Source organism: Papaver somniferum, chromosome 1 (genome assembly GCF_003573695.1).
Source record: "Papaver somniferum cultivar HN1 chromosome 1, ASM357369v1, whole genome shotgun sequence".
NCBI classification, from domain to species: domain Eukaryota; kingdom Viridiplantae; phylum Streptophyta; class Magnoliopsida; order Ranunculales; family Papaveraceae; genus Papaver; species Papaver somniferum.
In genome coordinates, this window is record NC_039358.1 from 226,540,749 (window position 1) to 226,558,301 (window position 17,553).

Below are 17,553 nucleotides of genomic sequence, written 5' to 3' on the forward strand. Positions count from 1 at the left end.
TAAGGCTGAAATATATGAAAATTTGGCCATGTCGTATCGTAACTGTAGTTCTTTCTGTTTGTCTCTTTTGTTTATGGTGCCTTAAATATCATTGGCATGAGAAGCCAATGGAATTTTCTTGATCAGATGAATGAAAACAACATGCATCCTTGGTTGTTATTGGATGATTTTAATTTTATTCTTCAAGACTTTGAGAAACAAGGAGGAAACCCAGCAAATTCCTTTCCTCCTAATTTTATTAGGGATAAATTTATTCGCATGAAGATGAATGATGTTTATGCTTTTGGTAATCCCTTTACTTTGTTTGGAATTAGCAAAAAAAAAAAAAAATCCCTTTACTTGATGTAATAAGAGATTTATGAATCTTTCTGAACTGATTTTTGAACAAATAGATAGGGGGTTTGTAAATGACGAATAGTTTTTGGTCCTTCCTTATACTCGTGTTACTAATCTTGCTAGAATTTTTTCGGATCACAAACCCATTTTGTTGAACTGCTTTTATCATGAACCAACTCTGTTTAGACCATATAAATATTTTAAATGATGGCAAAATAAATCATGAATTTAAAAGTGTTCTTAGTAATTCTTGGAAAAAAAAGGGATAATGGTCCTCATAACTTTGTTATGATAGGGAAACTTAAGAATTTGAAACATGATCTTAGTATTTGGAATGTTAATTCTTTTGGGCATATAAAAACAACAATTGGTAGATTAAATGCAGAACTCGAGAAATTGCAAGCTCTTCCTTACACTCATGTTATTGGTGGTTATATTTTGAATTATTCTAAATACTTAGACTATTGGTATGAAACAGATCATAGTTTTTATAAACAAAAAACTAAGATTGATTATTTCAAGCAGTATGACAATAACACTCACTTCTTTCATAATTCTGTGAAACTTAGAAATATGTATGATAGACACAAACATTTTTGGGAAAATCGGCTCGAAAAATTACTCAGGGCACTCCTAGAGGACATTTGCTAAACGAACCCCCACTTTGGATAAGAGGCACCTCAATTACTAAGGGAAACCAAAATTACTATTGGCACCCAAGCAGCTGGTTAAGGGGAACCTTCATCCCCTTCGATTGAAACTGAATTTTGGCAGGAAAAGGAGTTCTTCAGAAAACAGAATATAGGGTCCGCATTTTTGGACGGGAAACAAAGAGGCTCAATGGCTGAAATCAAATGGGTTTTCTCCTTTGGGACAGACATGCATGGCATGGGTGTTTAATTAGATCATACTTGGTTGGATTTTCAGTTCGAAGTGAAATAGAGAAAGTTAACCAATCACCTGTTACTTCTTCTGGCATTGATTTGGACGAGATTTCTTCAGATATTTCTCTTAATTTGGATATATACCATCTTGTTACTTCATAACAGGATTGGTAAGTGCTTTAAATTCGATTGAATGAGAAGATTTCACGTAATCTCGACAAAACATGGCAAGCTCATTCTCGGGAAATTTCCGAGCTATTTTGGAAGGTTTGTGTGTGTTTTCAGCGTGCTAAACTTTTTATGTAGTGTGTATGAGGTTGTTGAGACTATGCAGAGTACATGCAGACGCGTGAAGGAGCTGCAAAAGGAAATTATTCCCGTGACTGGAAGTAGAGAATAATCGGAATTAATGGAGTATATTTTGAGATATGAAGGAGGGTGGTTAGAGTCGAAGACGGAGAGATAGGGAGAAAAACAGAGAGCTGCAGAGCAATTTGATCATCAACAGATAAGAGAAGAAGGTGAAGAATAAAATACATTCAAAGACCAATGTTGTTGACTATCATCAATTCTTCCTTTTGTAACAGTGACTCTGTTTTCTTTGTAACAGTCAGTTTACTGATTTGTGATGTCTTTTTACCGTTGCATATTTCTGTTTAATTAGAATCTCATCTTTGTTAACACCATTTTGATCAATGAAATCATACTTTGAGCGTGTTTCCATCATGATGAGCTAAACCCAATCCCTGGGGTGACGGAGGAAGCCATTTCTCTCAAGAATTATGTGGTAATCTCTATTTAATAATTTTATGCAATACTTTTATATGATTAATTGCATTGACAAAAAAAAATGAATTAAATGATTTTATTAATAAAATGTATTTTTCTTGATAATGCATGCTTAGTTTAAGACTCTTGACGCGTTATACTTGCGACTAACCTTTGATATTTTGGAAATATGATTTTGGCAAAAATTTAGAATCGAATCAATTATTTAAATTGCATAATATAAATCAATTTTGAATCACATAATTATTGATGAATGGTGGAATCCTTAATCCCAGACTTTCCACAATCTTATCATCACTTTTCTTTTTTTTGAGTTTGATATATTTCTAGTTTTAAAATTAGATCTAAAATCTGTTTTCACAAGTCTTGAACGAACCATAATACTACAACATAATTGAAATCACACCAATGTGTAATACCATTCATACTATTAAGGATGATCAAGGAAATTGGTTAGAAAACAGAGATCAAGTTGTTTCTCACATTTCCAATTACTTTAAAAATATTTATGCCTCTTCTAATGCGAGTAATTCCGATTTAGAGGAAGCTTTGAGAAATGTTGTTCCAATTATTACTGATGATATTAATGCTTCTTTAATTTTTATACCTATTGTGGATGAAATTCATAATACCGTGAAAAGTATGGCTCCTTGGAAATCTATGGGACCTGATGGATATCTGGATGGTTTCTCAAAGATAACTCGGATAAACTCATCTCTCATGTTCAAAACTTTTTTAAAACAAAATGTCTTCTTAAACAGTTAAATCACTCTTTATATCTTTAATACCTAAAGTTAGCTAGTAATCCTTCAACCCCCAGGATTTCAGACCTATCAGTTTGTCTAACACTATTCACAAAATCATTTCCAAAATATTAACTAATCGTCTTAACCCTTTGTTAGATTCTCTTATTTCTCCTTTTCAGTCTGTTTTTATAGTCAATAGACAAATCCATGATAATATTACTATTAGTCATGAGATTCTTCATTCCTTTAAAAAGAAAAAGAAAAAAAATCTAAGAATGGTTCCATGGCCATTAAGCTTGATCTCTCTAAAGCCTTTGATAGACTTGAATGGTATTTTATAATTGTTGTTTTTAAAAAACTTGGTTTCTCTGAATTGCTTGGCGTCAAATGATTTTTCAATGCATAAGTACAGTTTCCTATTCAGTCTTAGTTAATGGTTCTCCGGGTGATATATTTTTTCCTTCTAGGGGAATTAGACAGGGAGATTGTCTATCGCCTTATATTTTTATAATTTGTATGCAAGTCCTGTCAAAACTTCTATTACAAGCTGAATCTGATGGTGTTATTCAAGGTTTTTAAATTAGAAAAGATAGTCCTTCAATCTCACACTTATTATTTGTTGATGATTGCATGATTTTTTCAAAAACTTCTTTATCTTATGCTAGAAATCTAATGAAAGTTATAAATGTTTTTGCCATAGCCTCCGGTCAAGCTATTAATTTCAGAAAAAATATGGATTTTTTACTAATGAAAGAATGCATCATAGACACATAAAACTCCCGTCCAGGACTCTTAATATAAAAAATTAAGTAACACTGAAAAATATTTAGGTACACCTCTTTTTATTGTGAGGGTAAAATACCCGATGGCCACGTGTCAACATCTCAAGGGATGATTTCATGATAAGATAATAAGGTGGAAACATCAAATCATACTCTATAAAGCTGATCTCGTATGAATCGATACACCTGCTACAAAAGTTACATGAATGGCGCGTGTGAGGAGTGGTCTAATCGACTCATATGGTCAAGTCTAAAAAGAAGGACTGCATTTAATGAAATATAAGAACAGACGTGGACGAATCTACATCGTAGCAGAAGGTTTGGGCGACCTATACTATGACCCAGAGGTGATACAACACGATGTTCTCTGAGGAATAGCTATACGATGACGAACGAAGCGAGACGACTAGGGAGGAGAACCTAGCAAGCCATCACAAGGAATAATATAGAACTCGTCTGAAGCGATGAAGGAGATGTACGTTAGCTCCACCAGCTCGGCAAGACTAGGCCTTCATGAGTCTCATTTTCCTATGAATACCAGTCCATGTAGAAGGAGATGGACAACTTATATATTTTAGATGGTCTTTCTATAGAGAATTCCTGAGAGAGGTCTAGATAAAGAGAGAGTGAGAAATCAAAGTGATATTTGTAGCTCTTTCAAGGGTAAGACCTTATAATCAATAAAGAAAACATCTTCTTTCCCGTGGATGTAGGTCTTCATTGCCGAACCACGTTATATGCTTGTGTTAATCTTTACTTTTCATGTTCTTTACATCTTGTTCATCTTGAATTTAAATGTTTAGGTAGTTCATAGCCTTTAGATTTACATGGGTGTAGTCATCAGAAAAGATGCAATTACATTTATCAACAACGATAAATCTAAATCCAAATCTTTTCAGTTCATTATTAATAAATTTTACTCTAGGCTAAGTTCTTGTAAAATAACTAAGCTTGATGAAATGGGTAGAACTGTTGTTACAAAACATGTTATATCCAGTTTAGATGTTTATCATATGTCATGTTTTCCTCTACCTAAAAAGGTTACCTCTAAGATTGATTTTATTCAAAGGAATTTTTGGTGGTCGAAAAAAGATCATAAACATGCTTCTTATTACAGATCGTGGGGAGATATTGATAAGTTTAAACAAAATGGATGTCTAGGGATTAAGAATACTTTTGCTACAAACATAGTCTTTATTGCTAAACTAGGTTGGAGGATTTTACAGAATCATATTCATCTAGTGTCGAAATTTCTGATGGACAAATATTTCCCAAATAAAAATTTATTAGAAATTGATAAATTTGTAGATACAAGTTCTTGGATTTGGCGAGGTATCGTTAATAGTCTAGTTTTCATTAGAGCTAATATAGTCAGTAAGATAAATGATGGGATATCTACAAAAATTTGGTCTTCTAACTGGATTCCTTTTGTTACTTCACCACCTACTTCGAATAAGCCTAATTATGAAGATTATGTTTATGTTAGTGATCTTATTGATGTCCAAAATAATTGTTGGAATATTAACTTACTGAATTACTTATTTTCACCTGATAAAGTCATTAACATTAGAGCAATTAGGTTAAATCTTCAACAAAATGAAAAAATAATGTGGGCTCATACGAAGAATGGTAGTTTTTCTATAAAGTATGCCTATAAGGTTTATATGAATGAATGTAGTACTGCAAGTGAAACTTATTTTTGGAGGAAAGTTTGGTCGTTGGATTATTTGCCTAAGATTAAGTTCTTCATCTGGAAAGTTTTCTCTCAAATGATGCCAGTGAATGCTTTACTTAAGTTTTATAATCATTTTATAGATGACAACTGACCTCTATGCAAGAATGCAGTGGAATCGGCTTTTTCATTTTATTTTTTCCAGTGTCATATTGTTTTACATATTTGGTTTAGTCTTTCTCTTCAACATCTAGTACCTGGTAATTTACATCAGATTGAAGACTTCCTGTAGTGGTTTGTTAACTCCTTAGGTGATACCCCCTTTGTTGTTAGTTGGCCAAGTGTGGGTGGTATAATTATGTGGTGCATTTGGAAATTGAGGTGTGATGTTATTTTTAGGAGTGCTTCAGTTTATTTTGATAAGGTTATTCTTGAAAGTATAAGAATGTTAAACACTTAAATTGCTCCTCCAACACTTGTTCGGGTAGTTAAGAATAAAATGAAGATTTCAATTGATATGTTGGATAATATTATGTTTTTAGATAGCTCTTTCAAAAAATTTAGTATGGGTGTGGGTATAATTTGGTGTGATAATGCAGGTAGAATAAAGGGTTCGCGTGCTGACTTTGGACTGAATTATGATGCAGTTGAAGCTGAGACGTCTGCTCTTGTGTTTGGCTGACAACTGGGTGCGAGAGATGAATCTGCCCAAGATGCTTTTTGATAGTGATTTTTCTCCAGTTAGTTGATTATATTCATGGAAATTGTATTAATGTAAACTGGAGAAATACTGGTCTTCTAGATGAATGGAGGTGTGTGTTTACGAGTACTCATACTTTTAAGGTTATGTATACTAAGCGTGTCAAAAATCATCGACTTGGACGTCGGGATAGAAAGTTATGTATTAAGAACAAATGGGTTTCCTTTCCTCATTTTTTGGATTCTCTTGTAAGGAACGAACCTTTGGTAGATGTTTGTAATTTTGTTCTAACTTAATGTATGGTGTGTTTCTCAGCATTTGTTTTTTTTTCCTTTCTATTTTTCTTTTATGTTCATCAAATAAACAAAAGTTTTAAGGAATATATGGACAAAAGCTTCAATATCAACATGAGCTACCTAAAATGCAGACGCTTAATTTCGTCACTGATATGTTCACCCAATAATAATAATAAAAAAAACCGAGCACCTAAAGACTAAAAAAAAATAATCATATTATGTGTATGTTTTGTGCGCAAAACTAACAAGAAAGCTCTTATTTTTAATCATTCTTGACTGCGTGCAATCCACTAACCTTATATCTATTGGAGAACAACACCATTTCTTTCAAAACATCGATCATCCATATCTCCTACGAATCTTGCCAACTGTAATAGGCTCTGGTTGTTCGCACTTTAACATTTAAGCTACATAGGAGATTTCAATAAACAAACCGTTTATGCAATTGTGACACAAGTTTTAAAAATGGCTTCATAGAACCAATAGGTTGATCAAAGATGATAAAAAACAAACTGCATGCATGCGTCTTAGGGGCATGCAGTTTTTGCGCTTCTCTTCGGAATTTATTTATGTACTGGTAAAAATTCGTTAAATTAATTCATGTTTGTCAATATTTAAGGAGTACAAACCAATAACTGAAACCATTATTAGATATCTTTGGATCTAGCATAATGATAACTAATCATATTTTTTTCCTGTCTGATGTTTAGATGTGATTCTCAGCAATTCTGAACGAACAACTGGAAAAACAACGAAAAAACCATCCCCTCAGAGTTTGTTTTTTTGAATCTATAGTCCCTAGTGGCCCCGCCCCTCGGGAGTTTAGCAGGGGCCATATGTTGTGTCTAACGGGTTTTTTCATTGTGTTTCTCTCGGTTCATTCACACTTTTTGATAAAGAATACTATTGCAACGTGCGACTAATTTTTTTCATGTTATTTACATGTTCACCAAGTTACATCATGTTTTTACTATATTTTTAGCTAGAAGGGGATATTTGGGTAAAATATCTTCCACGCAACTGTGGAGGATTGGATCTTCTATTTATATGAATTGCATATTACATTATTCAAAACTGTAAAACAGAAATACATTGAGATCCTAGAAAGTAGTCGGAGATAGTTAAAGACCAGACTTGGTTTTGGTTTTTTGAACAGACTCCTTGCTTTGTGGAGATAGTTGACAGTCTCGTGTGACTGACTCTTTACTTGTGCTGACACCCTCCCTCAAGTTGAACCGGAGTTGAAGGATGTTCAACTTGTCTCTGATATGCTGGAACCTAGGTGAAGACAATCCCTTAGTAAAAATATCTTCTAGCTGATCTCTACTGCTGATGAACTTCACATGAAGCTGTTTACGAGCCACTCTTTCACGGACAAAGTGACAATCAATTTCTATATGCTTGGTGTGCACATGGAATATTGGATTGGCAGTGAGGTAGGTTGCACCGAGATTGTCACACCATAAGGAAGGTGTAGGTGAATGAATACCCAACTCTATCAATAAAGACTGGATCCAAATTAGTTCAGAAGTTACAATAGCAATAACTCGATACTCAGCTTATGTACTCGACTTTGACACAGTTTTCTGCTTCCTTGCACTCCAAAAGATGAGATTACCTCCAAAATAAATACAGTACCCACTGGTAGATCTCCGATCATCAAGACTGCCTGCCCAGTCTGCATCAGAATAAGCATGAAGGGAATAATCCTTGCCAGGCTTAATAAATAAACCATAGTCAATTGTTTGCTTCAGATATCGCAAGATTATTTTCACCAATTCCCAGTGTTCTATATATGGCTCATGCATATATATTGACATGCCTTGTTCACAGCCACAGAGATATCAGGCCATGTGAGATGCAAATACTGCAAAGCACCTAATACACTTCTATAAAGTGTTGAGTCTGCAAATTTCTTAGTTCCCATCTTATGAAGCTTTATATTGGCTGTCATAGGAGTGCATACTGGTTTGATGCCATCAAGCTTAGTGCGACGCAGCAAATCAGCAATGTATTTTCTTTGCGAGAGCACCAGTGATTGTCCTTGTTTCAGCACCTCAACACCGAGGAAAAAAGACAATTCTCCCATGTCTTTGACTGCAAATTCATTACCCAAATCTGCAATTAGATTATCAACCAGCTTAGGATCAGAACATGTCACAATGATGTCATCTACATAAATCAACACATATGTAATTGAATCTCCAGTCTTTTTGACGAATAACGAGGAGTCTGCAATAGATGCTGTGAACCCTACCTTAAGGAGATGGATGCTGAGTCGAGAGAACCAAGCACGTGGGGCCTGCTTAAGTCCATATAAATACTTATGTAACCTGCACACGTGATTAGGATAATTTGGATCCACATAGCCCGCCGGTTTCTTCATGTATACTTCTTCCTCTAAGACACCATGTAGAAACGTGTTCTCTACATCCGGTTGACGCAATGGCCATTGATTCATGACAACAATTGAAAGAACAAGCCTAATGGTACATGGTTTAATCATTAGAGAGAAAGTTTCACCATAATCTATGCCTTCTTGTTGGTTGAATTCCTTTGCCACCAAACGATCCTTGTAACGTTGTATGGTTCCATCTGGGTTTCTTTTTATTTGATAAACCCATTTAGAACCAACTATATTCATACCATCTTCATACTTCACAAGCGAGTAAGTGCCATTACGAATCAAAGCATTAATGTGAGTATCCATAGCATCTCTCCACTCAGGAATCGTACAAGCCTTGGAGTAACAGGTAGGTTCCATAAAGTCTTCATCTTGCAGTGGATGCTTGGTGGTGGTAAGACACAGTTTCTGAATTGGCTTTGTAATGCCAGCCTTTGCTCGAGTTACTATATTATGCGATGGAGGCTGAACTTGTTGTGATGATTGCACTTCAGGTGATTTTGGTGGAGGTGATTGAGTTGGTGACAGTAACACAGCTGACGAACCTGAAGATTGCTGAGGTGAGTTATTTGGAGCAGGTGCTGGTGATTTGGGCTGTAGTATCGCTGGTGCATCAGAGTTGGCCTGAACACTGATGAACCAAGGATTTCCGTGCTTGTATAATGAAATGGCTGACAAACCTCAGGAGCTTGCTGTTGAGGAGGAGAGAATGGGAAGGTACTTTCTTAAAATCTAACATGTCGTGAGATATACTGTCGATTCGTTGGTAGGTGAAGACAGACATAACCTTTATGCCCTGAACTGTATCCTATGAATATGCAAGGTAGATACCTAGGATCTAACTTATTGGCATTGTATGGATGAAGACATGGATAAGCTAAGCAACCAAAGACACACAAAAAGGAGTAATCTGGCTTTTTATTAAACAATAACTCAAGAGGAGTTTTTGTGTCAGTAGAAGATTTGGGAACCCTGTTAATAAGATAACAGGCAGTAGTGAAAGCTTCGGACCAAAATTCCTTGGGAAGATTTGCATGAAACAAAAGCGCAAGACCACTCTCAGTTACATGTTTTATTCAACGTTTTGTAAGACCATTTTGAGCTGAGATATGAGGACATGAAAATCTATGTTGAATTCCTGACATTTTGGTCATGAAATCTGACTCTTCTGAGTTATCACCCGACTCATCTGAATCTGACTCAATGTTTTTGTCATTTGAATTAGATCTGACTCAATTGAATCAAAAATATGTAAGTCATTAACTTGTTCCCATAAACAAGGAAATTTTAATCCATGATTCAAATGGATCTAAGTTAACTAGCAAATCCGATTTGACCCCAAACTAAAAAAAGACAAACAATCTGACATCAAGGACGCCTCATCTGAAAACAAACGCATGAAAAGTTTAAGCAATGCACCTTTTTACCGAAAAAGTTTAGTTGAGTCTTCCTTAAATCTAGACAAACACGAAAATGCTACACTTTCCCCACTCCTTTCCCTCCGCTTATATGTCAAGCATTTATTGGTCAAATTCAATAATAATGAGACAAAGATTCAAAGGCTAAGATCGATGACACATAATGGGGGTAAGGAGTGGGGAAGTCTAGCACTTCCGAGACAAACGTGGTCGATAAAATGATTTGGATAGGTACGAACAGAACTGAGTTCGGTACGTGCACGTAATCCACCTGTTAATCTCATCCAACCGAAAACTCTTCACTGTATAACAAAAACATCAAGACGCTAAACCACCCTACGTGTCGGATTTTCATTAGTAAGAAATACTTACATCGACTCAACTCGCACAATAATTAAGACTGATTTCCCTCTCCACCTGAGAAACCAAGAACTTCTCTTCACCTCTCTGATTTCTCTCAAATCATGCAAAGATTTCTCTCAATTTCCTCAAAATCAATCAAAAATGTCACAAAATTACACAAATTCTCCACTCCAATCACAGAACCCATAACTTCTTCTGTGGGTTTTGGGATTAATTTTTTATATGGAGGAGTAAGGAATTACAGTAGTGAAGAATCAAATAGAGAATCAATAAACTATGATGTGGTTATAGTAGGAGCAGGACCAGCTGGGTTATCAGCTGCAATTAGATTCAAACAAATGTGTATTGAGAAAGATGTTGATTTATCAGTTTGTGTAGTTGAGAAAGGAGCTGAAGTTGGTGCTCATATCTTATCTGGGAATGTTTTTGAACCTAGAGCACTTGATGAACTAATCCCACAATGGAAACAACAACAGGTCAGTGAATCTTTGTTCTTCTACTAGTACTCTTCAATTGCTTTTCATGAATCTTAGATTGATCCTAGGATCTCTATAAAGTGGTGTCCAAGGGTCAGTGGGGCAATTGCCCCCCACAAATCCCCATAGCTTCAATCCTGGGCTCCTAGCCACTGATCTTGGTGACATTGCCTAGTAATAAAAAAAATTGACTCTTGGGAAATCATTAGTACATGAATAATCCTCAGTTCAAATTACAATCACTGATCATTGGATCTCCATAAAATGGTGTTTAAGGGCCAGTTGGGCAACTGCCCCTACTGGCAAACTAACTCCTAAAAGGTTATTAATGTCTGTTTTTGCATAAACCCCCAAAATTTTGAGGCTTTTTTGGGTCCCTTTTAGCTTCATTCCTGTCTACTTGCCACTGATCTTGGTGGCATTGATAATAAACAAATTTGATGGTTTTAGGCATGTTTATGGGGGGAAGTTTATATATTTGGATTCAGGTGTACTTTATTTGCTTTAAAATAGTCTTGCTAATGTTACTGACTATTGTGGGTTTTGATATTTGGTTCTTTTTGTTTTGCATAATATGCAGGCCCCAATTACTGTACCGGTGACATCTGACAAGTTTCTGTTACTTACAAAGAAACATGCGTTTTCACTTCCTTCGCCCTTCGACAACAAAGGGAATTACGTCATAAGGTAGTTGTTGTTGTTTGGTGTAATTTGACTAGAAGTTAATTTGAAAAGAAGCTTTTGGTTTTGATACGAAGAAAAGCTGTAGAGAAATTCAGTATCTGCACCGTTGTTTGTGTAATTGGGATTAGAATCACCCTCTTTACATTCTAGTCGTGCAGTATCTGTGACTTTTGGTAGGCTGTGTGTTAGTGAGTTTTTTTTTAATAGTTTTAGACTTTGTGATGCAGTTTGAGTCAGTTAGTACGTTGGATGGGAAGCAAAGCTGAAGAATTGGGAGTTGAAATATACCCGGGATTTGCAGCTAGTGAGGTAACTTTATATTCGGTTGGCACGAAGTAATCCGGGTTTACATTATTCTTTGTGAGTTCTTTTTTATAAGTTTGGTAGCTGCGCAGATTTTATATGATGCCAGTGGAAGTGTTATTGGCATTGGAACTAATGATATGGGAATTGCCAAAGACGGCTCAAAGAAGGAAAACTTTCAGCGTGGTGTGGAATTGAAAGGCAAGCTCTCTTGACTTTTTCCTAGATAATTCGCGTTAGCAGCTGGTGATCTGTCCTCTACTTTTTATATCTTTCGTTGAATAGTGAATTTATTCTGAATTGAGAACTTGTGAAAACAATGATGCAGGACGTATAACGCTTCTTGCTGAAGGATGCCGAGGATCGTTATCAGAGGTCTGTTAAAAAATGTGACTATTGGCGATGCTTATTGGCTCTTATACGTTCCTTCCGAATTTTTCGTTTTCTGGTCAACATGACAGCTGAAGTGTTCGAACTCTTCCTTATTTAATGAGCAGAAAATAATAAGAGATTACAAACTAAGTGAGAAAGTTCAAGCACAACACCAGACATACGCTCTTGGAATTAAAGAGGTAAACTCTGTATTCCAACAATTGAGATGTGTTATCCAATCCAACCTCTCCCCTTTGATTGTTCTGCTAGTACTGCATTTTTCTTCTACAAGATTCCAAAGAATTGCACCCTGTAACAAGAAGTTAAAACATAGCTTCTTCTTTCTTTTTTTCCCAAAATTGCCCGAGTAGTTGTGACGTTACTCTCGTCTTAATTGATGCAGTAACGCACTGATACTATTCTGTTTCAAAGTTTGTGTGCCACTCCCAGATAATTCTAGATTGTATCTTTGTAATGTGTGTTCCAATGTTTCATGCACATGCTTGTATTATGTAATTAAAAGTGGCCCGATCACAGATATTCAGTCTGTAACCAGTGTTGATAGCTTCCTTCAGACTAATCACATGATATGAATTTGAATTTCCAGGTATGGGAAATTGATGACACAAAGCATAAACCTGGTGCAGTTCTTCACACATTGGGTTGGCCACTGGATAATAAGACTTATGGGGGATCATTTCTGTACCACATGCAAGATAGGCAGGTGTTTGAATTATCTCTGGCTTTTGTTATCCCTGGATAAGATACTTCTATTAACACTTCTCTTGGATTTGCGCATGTGGGTGAACCTATTCAGTATTCATTCTTTGTTTTGTAATAAATTTCAAGAATCAGAACAGCTGTTTTCGAGGAACTCAGCGAATTTTGCATGTGGGTATTTGTTTCCTTGTTTTGCAATTAAGGCTGCAGGGTTCTTGTTTGGCATTTTTGCAGGTTTCTCTTGGCCTTGTCGTTGCATTGGATTATAAGAACCCTTTTCTAAACCCATATGAGGAGTTCCAGGTAAACTAAAGTCCTATATCATCACCATCCATCCAACAATCTTCATTTTCATGAGCCGAACCTCTGAAATTGATAGAAAAAAATTCCCTACTATGCTTGTAGAAACTCAAACACCATCCTGCGATCAAACCACTTTTGGAAGGTGGAACAGTTCTCCAATATGGCGCCCGGACATTAAATGAAGGCGGTTTTCAGGTGCATTCTCTTTTTCTAACTTGATATACGTTTTTAGTATCTTTTTAATTTTACTGTGAACTATGTATTAAGGATATGATACTAGTTAAGTTACAGTCTATTCCACATCCAGTGTTTCCGGGAGGAGCAATTATCGGATGCTCAGCTGGCTTCCTAAACGTGCCAAAAATCAAGGGAACACATACAGCGATGAAATCAGGTAGTAATCATTTTTAATATGCTGAAAAATATGATTTCTCCTACTTTATGCAACTTTTTGCAAGACTTAGGTAGACAGAACAATAGAATGCAGCAACTTAAGGTTATCCCATCTGGTAGGAGGTGGGACCATCGAGTCGCCTCATTTATCATCTGAAAAATCCTCCTAAATTAGGTCACTTCTTGCAGGAATGCTGGCTGCAGAATCTGCTTTTGGGGCATTGCACGAAGGGTCTAATATGGAAACATATTGGGACAACTTAAAGAAGTCGTGGGTCTGGGAAGAACTACGTAAAGCTCGGAATTACCGCCCGGTTAGTGTTGATATTCACTGTCATCCAGTTATTCTCTTAATGATACCACTTTAAATATAAAACTGTGTTTCCTTCTCATTTTTTTTTTATATAAATTTACTCCTCTTTGTGAGTTTCATTAATGAAAATATAAAACGCACAATCCCTTGGTAGGAAGGAGTTTTTCCTTTCCAACTGATGCCTATTTCACTACAGAGATTATCCTTGGTTAAGTCACCATTTCACAATATTATGCTTCTCTTGCAGGCATTCGAGTATGGATTGGTCCCAGGATTGGCTGTATCTGCAGTAGAACAGTAAGATCTTGCCACATTTTTCCACTTTATGGTGTTTTTCTCCTTGAAAGCTGCACATAATTAAGTTTCATTGGATAAGATGGCTAGCCGGTTTGGTCTAATGACTAAGTTCTCTCTCTCGCAGCTATATCCTAAAGGGAAGATCTCCTGTGACACTGAAGCACGGCAAACCTGATCATGAAGCAACAGAAGTAAGGACGTTTATCCCAAATTATAAATATAATTCACTCTAGAAGTAAGGACGTTTATATGCTGGCTTAGCATTATCTGCATCCAGATACTGACTAATCTGCTCTTGCATTGCAGCCTGTTAACTTACACACTCCAATTGCATACCCTAAGCCAGATGGTGCGGTGTCTTTTGATGTGCCAACTTCTCTATACAGGTAATGTTTTCCCAGGACACTTTCATCTAGTTGGATCTATCTGTTATTGTAAAGTTCTTAATTAGAATTTGTGAGTCAGTTAAATAATGTGAACCATCAAATTTATATCTAACTTTTGGGGGAGGCGAGGAGATAAATATGCCAAATAAGTGATCCACTAAACTCCTCCAGGAGGGGAGAAATATTACATTGTCATTTGTGAATTATAATTTTGTTTTCTTTTTTGCTTTTTTAGGAGCAACACGAATCATGAACATGACCAACCTGCTCATCTTCGTCTTCAGGACAAAAAGATACCTGAACTTGTAAACCTATCAAAATATGCTGGTCCTGAATCAAGATACTGCCCTGCACGTGTTTATGAGTAAGTTCCATTTTAGTTTTGGATTGTGATTTCAGAGGTGCTATATCATTGGATTTTTATTGATAATTCTATCATTTATGCCCTCAAATCAAGGTATGTTCCAAACGAGGAAGGCCAACTAAAGCTCCACATCAACGCTCAAAACTGCCTCCACTGCAAGGTAACTTCTAGAGATCTTGTCATTGCCTTTGAAGTTTACATGCCTTTTTTCTGGTTATACATGCAACTACATACGACTGAAGTCATCCATACAATCTCCATTACGACCCTTCTCTACCTGCTGTTCTTTAATAATTCCATCACTTCACAATAAATAACTTGGTGTTGTTGTCATCATCCAGGCCTGTGACATCAAAGATCCTAAGCAGAACATAAAATGGACGGTTCCCGAAGGCGGCGGTGGCCCTGGATATTCAGTCATGTAGATTTCTCTCCCACCCCTATACTTCTCATCGGTATATCTGTAAATACTCCTTGGCCTGGGGATGTAATAAGTTAACGAGGAAAGTAGAGTATATTATAGTACCTTTCTGGAAAACTGATGCCGAAATTGCACAACTTTTTCAAATAATCTCCTCTTTCAACAAAAAGTCGTAATTCCTTGATCAACTTGTGGATACAGAATATTACTTCGCAATACTTTTACACGAAGAAAGGAGAAATGCGATAAAGATATTTGGTACGCCAGAAATTAATACCTAGGCGAAGGGAAAGTACGACTCTTATGCGAAGAAGGTTTATGACCCATCACATATCGCACAAATAAGAAGATAGGGTTCACATGAAAAGTATGACTTATTAGTACCAGTGCGATGGCAAGAGAGTATTGTAAGAGGGTTCAATAAATAAATTTTATGATCCCACGGATAATTTTGAGAGAGTTATTTTTCTAGTCCAAGTGTTATCTTGGAGAAAAAGTGGTGTAAATCCAACTTTCACAGTACACATTATTTCATTCTGAACAACATCATGTGGTGTTCCAATGCATTGGTCTAAGATGTCTCTCAAACTTATGTTTTCCACGAACTCATAAACCAAAAATGACATCCGCCTATCAAGATTAGAACAAAAACCGAAAAGTTTCACAATGTTCCGGTGCCGGATTTTAGTCAATGCACGAACTTCACTTTCAAATGACTTGAGATCAAATATATTAGAATCTTCATCCAATGAATGTAGTTTCTTCACAGCAACAACCTGACCTGTAGACAACTATTTTCCCATCGTAATTCCAACGCAATATTTAGTATCAAAATCCTCGGTCGCTTCAATTATGTCTTCAAACACTATTTTCCCATCGTAATTCCAGATGGAAAATAAATTTCCTCCGGTATTAGTAGCTCTAGCTTGATCTGTAGGCGCGACATTCCTTACGGAGAAACAAGGCGGCAAAAAGTGCAAATAAAATACACAACGAACCAATCAAAGGAAGTAGGATCACAAGCAAAACCTTACGCTTATCATCTTTTTTTCTAATCTCAACCGAAGAATAACATGGTTTTAAACCTCTGGAGTTATTACTACACAGCCCTTTGTTCTTCTTCAATGCATCAATTGGAGCATCCTCAAAGGCCTTTGATGTTCGGAAGAGGACCACTCAGTTCATTGTACGAAATATCGACAGTGGTCAAGCTAAACATTTGATCAAATGAAGATGGAATTGAGCCGAAAAGCTTGTTGTGGGATAAATTGAGTTTTATGAGTTTGTTTAGTTTTCTGAGGTCTGAAGGTATCTCTCCACTCAACTCATTGTAACTAAGATCTAACAAAATCTGCTAAAGATTCCAAATTTCCGATCTGGGGTGGGATGCTCTCACTAAAATTGTTTATGCTCAAATCCAATGATAATAACTGCGAACAATTCCCAAGCTGTTCGGGTATTCTTCCAGTAAGTTAGATAACTTTCCAACTGCGAACGGTAACCTACCAGATAGTTTGTTATCTCTCAATTTTAACTTGATCAACGAAGACAAATTGAACAACTCATTATGAATTTCACCAACTAAATTATTTGAACTAAGATGAAGTTCTTTTAAGATCTTCAACTTCCCCAATTCAGATGGTATTGTACCGGTGATATTTCTTAGGCTGGTGCAATTTCTAAGGCTTCTTGGTATAGGACCCGTGAATTGGTTGTTACCTGTCAGAAATTCCACTTTGACATACATTTTGAGGTAAATAACCCGAAAACTTGTTGTTGCTCAAATAAAATATTTTCAACTGTGTTAGATTATTGATTCCTATTGGTAATGAACCACTTAATTAATTTATTTTCAAAAAGAGATAATTCAATTAAACTGTTCAAATTACCCACTGATGCAGGGATTGAACTAGTGAGATTGTTTATATACAACTGAAAGATAGTAAGAGATCTTAGCCTACCAATTTCTCGAGGTATAATGCCAGAAAGGTTGTTTCTAAAAATTGCTAAACGTCTCAAGTTAGTTAAATTGGATATTGAAACAGGGATTGAACCAGTGAGATTGTTCATGGACAAATCAAAGATTGTAAGAGAGGGTAGGTTTCCTATATTTCGAGGAATGGTACCCGAA

General features: G+C 36.1%; 1 protein-coding gene across 1 annotated transcript; it reads left to right on the forward strand.

Moving 5' to 3' along the window:
- The first annotated feature begins 10,433 nt into the window (after positions 1–10,433).
- Positions 10,434–15,984, forward strand: LOC113317763 (electron transfer flavoprotein-ubiquinone oxidoreductase, mitochondrial-like). The gene is made up of 17 exons (XM_026565902.1): positions 10,434–10,866; positions 11,447–11,553; positions 11,778–11,859; positions 11,946–12,054; positions 12,182–12,228; positions 12,351–12,425; positions 12,833–12,949; positions 13,180–13,248; positions 13,351–13,443; positions 13,540–13,642; positions 13,831–13,955; positions 14,202–14,251; positions 14,376–14,442; positions 14,558–14,637; positions 14,873–15,001; positions 15,095–15,161; positions 15,343–15,984. Exons 1-17 carry the CDS (start codon positions 10,492–10,494, stop codon positions 15,424–15,426), a joined length of 1,779 nt encoding a protein of 592 aa, XP_026421687.1. The 5' UTR covers positions 10,434–10,491; the 3' UTR covers positions 15,427–15,984.
- Positions 15,985–17,553: the final 1,569 nt, after the last annotated feature.